The sequence below is a fragment of the Lolium rigidum genome, chromosome 6 (genome assembly GCF_022539505.1).
Source record: "Lolium rigidum isolate FL_2022 chromosome 6, APGP_CSIRO_Lrig_0.1, whole genome shotgun sequence".
Lineage (NCBI taxonomy): Eukaryota > Viridiplantae > Streptophyta > Magnoliopsida > Poales > Poaceae > Lolium > Lolium rigidum.
This window is the reverse complement of record NC_061513.1, coordinates 29424632-29426156: the sequence shown is the minus strand read 5'-3', so window position 1 is coordinate 29426156 and position 1525 is coordinate 29424632. Positions and strand designations below refer to the sequence as shown.

At 47.0% G+C, this 1525-nt stretch overlaps 1 protein-coding gene across 1 annotated transcript; it reads right to left on the bottom strand.

Moving 5' to 3' along the window:
* Positions 1-774: 774 nt before the first annotated feature.
* Positions 775-1300, bottom strand: LOC124667621 (dehydrin DHN2-like). Its single transcript, XM_047204888.1, has 2 exons — positions 1085-1300; positions 775-981 (listed from the first exon to the last, which is right to left on the bottom strand). Exons 1-2 carry the CDS (start codon positions 1298-1300, stop codon positions 775-777), a joined length of 423 nt encoding a protein of 140 aa, XP_047060844.1.
* Positions 1301-1525: the final 225 nt, after the last annotated feature.

Genomic DNA, 1525 nt, shown 5'->3' with positions numbered 1-1525 from the left:
ACGAACGAGCACGAAAACCGACCGGATCTTAGAAGATCCATCGTGTCCGACTCCATGCGCCATCCGCCAACACTAGACATACCACCGAACGTGGATAGAACAAAGAGGACTTCATGATGTAGATGCGATCTCACCATCCCAAAAAAAACACCGAAAAACAAAGCTAAACTAAAATATAAGCCTTTTTGCTGGTGAGAGGCCGTCTCCGCCACACCTCCGAAGATGAAGTAGACGAGCGACACCATGAGAAGGGGAGAACCTTAGATAAATTTAGCATGGCCACCGCCTCCCGATATCCTTGTCTCTTGGAAGGTAGCATGCCTACTCGCTCAAAGCAATCAAACCGTAAATGAAAACCCCCATCTAAAAAATATTACTGTAATATTTTCCTGATACGAAAATAATATTATCACTATTTCAATAAATAAGGTTTATATTTTTTCTAAACTATGTAAAGTTTAATCAAGGTTTTAGAAAAAAATCATTAACATGTATGGTACAAATTAAATCAATATAGTTAGATACACCATTAAATATATTTTCATATAATATTTATATGATTTTATAATGTTGGTAGTTTTTTTCCTAAGTTTTCGAAAAATATATAATCCTTATTCGTGGGAATGGAGAAAGTATACATACAACATTGTACATAAATATACAATCGGCTCACACAAAGCATATCACACCGACCATGTCGGTATTACGAACACGCGTCCACGCCGTCGCACGCGGGACAACTTATTCTATACGAGGCTATAGAACACAGATAGCTCAATGCTGCCCGCCGGGAAGCTTCTCCTTGATCTTTCCCATCACCCCCTTCTTTTCGCCGGTGGCCTCCGCAGTAGTGCCTGTGCCGGTGGTCGCCGCCGCCGTCTGCTGCTGCTGGGCGGTGTCCTTGTTGCCTCCGGGGAGCTTCTCCTTGATCTTCTCTTTCATCCCCTTCTTCCTCCTCCCGCCAACGCCGTCGTCCTCAGACTATAAATACATATACGTACATAAGTTTCATCATCACATATACACAAGCACATCAAATTAACTAAGATGATGTACTGAGGCGAGCGATCGAGACGGAACGTACCGAGCTGGAGCTGCTGGAACTGCCGGAGCGGCGTAGGATGCCGTCGGTCTTGTGGTCGTCCTTCATCGGCTGGAATTGCCCGCCTCCGGTACCGGCGGCAGCGGTGGCGCCGTGTGTCCGCGTGGGTCCGCCTGTGACGCCGCCGTGCCCGGCCACCGGCTGGCCGTACTCCTCCACCTTGTTGGTCGCCTGCCCGTGCTGCCCCTGGTATTCCATTCTCCTCGATTACTGATCGATCTACAGCTGAGGTGTGTGGTTTTGTATTGAACTGTTGCGACTTGCGATGCAGAGAAAGTGTAGCTGAAGCGATTATTTATAGCGATGAGCTCCGTTCCAGAATAATGGCGTATTCGAGTTCGAGATGCACACTGACACAAGCTGGCAGGAGAAGGGAGAGTACGTGTGCATGCACGTATGGATCTCTCATTATCAGGGAGTGGT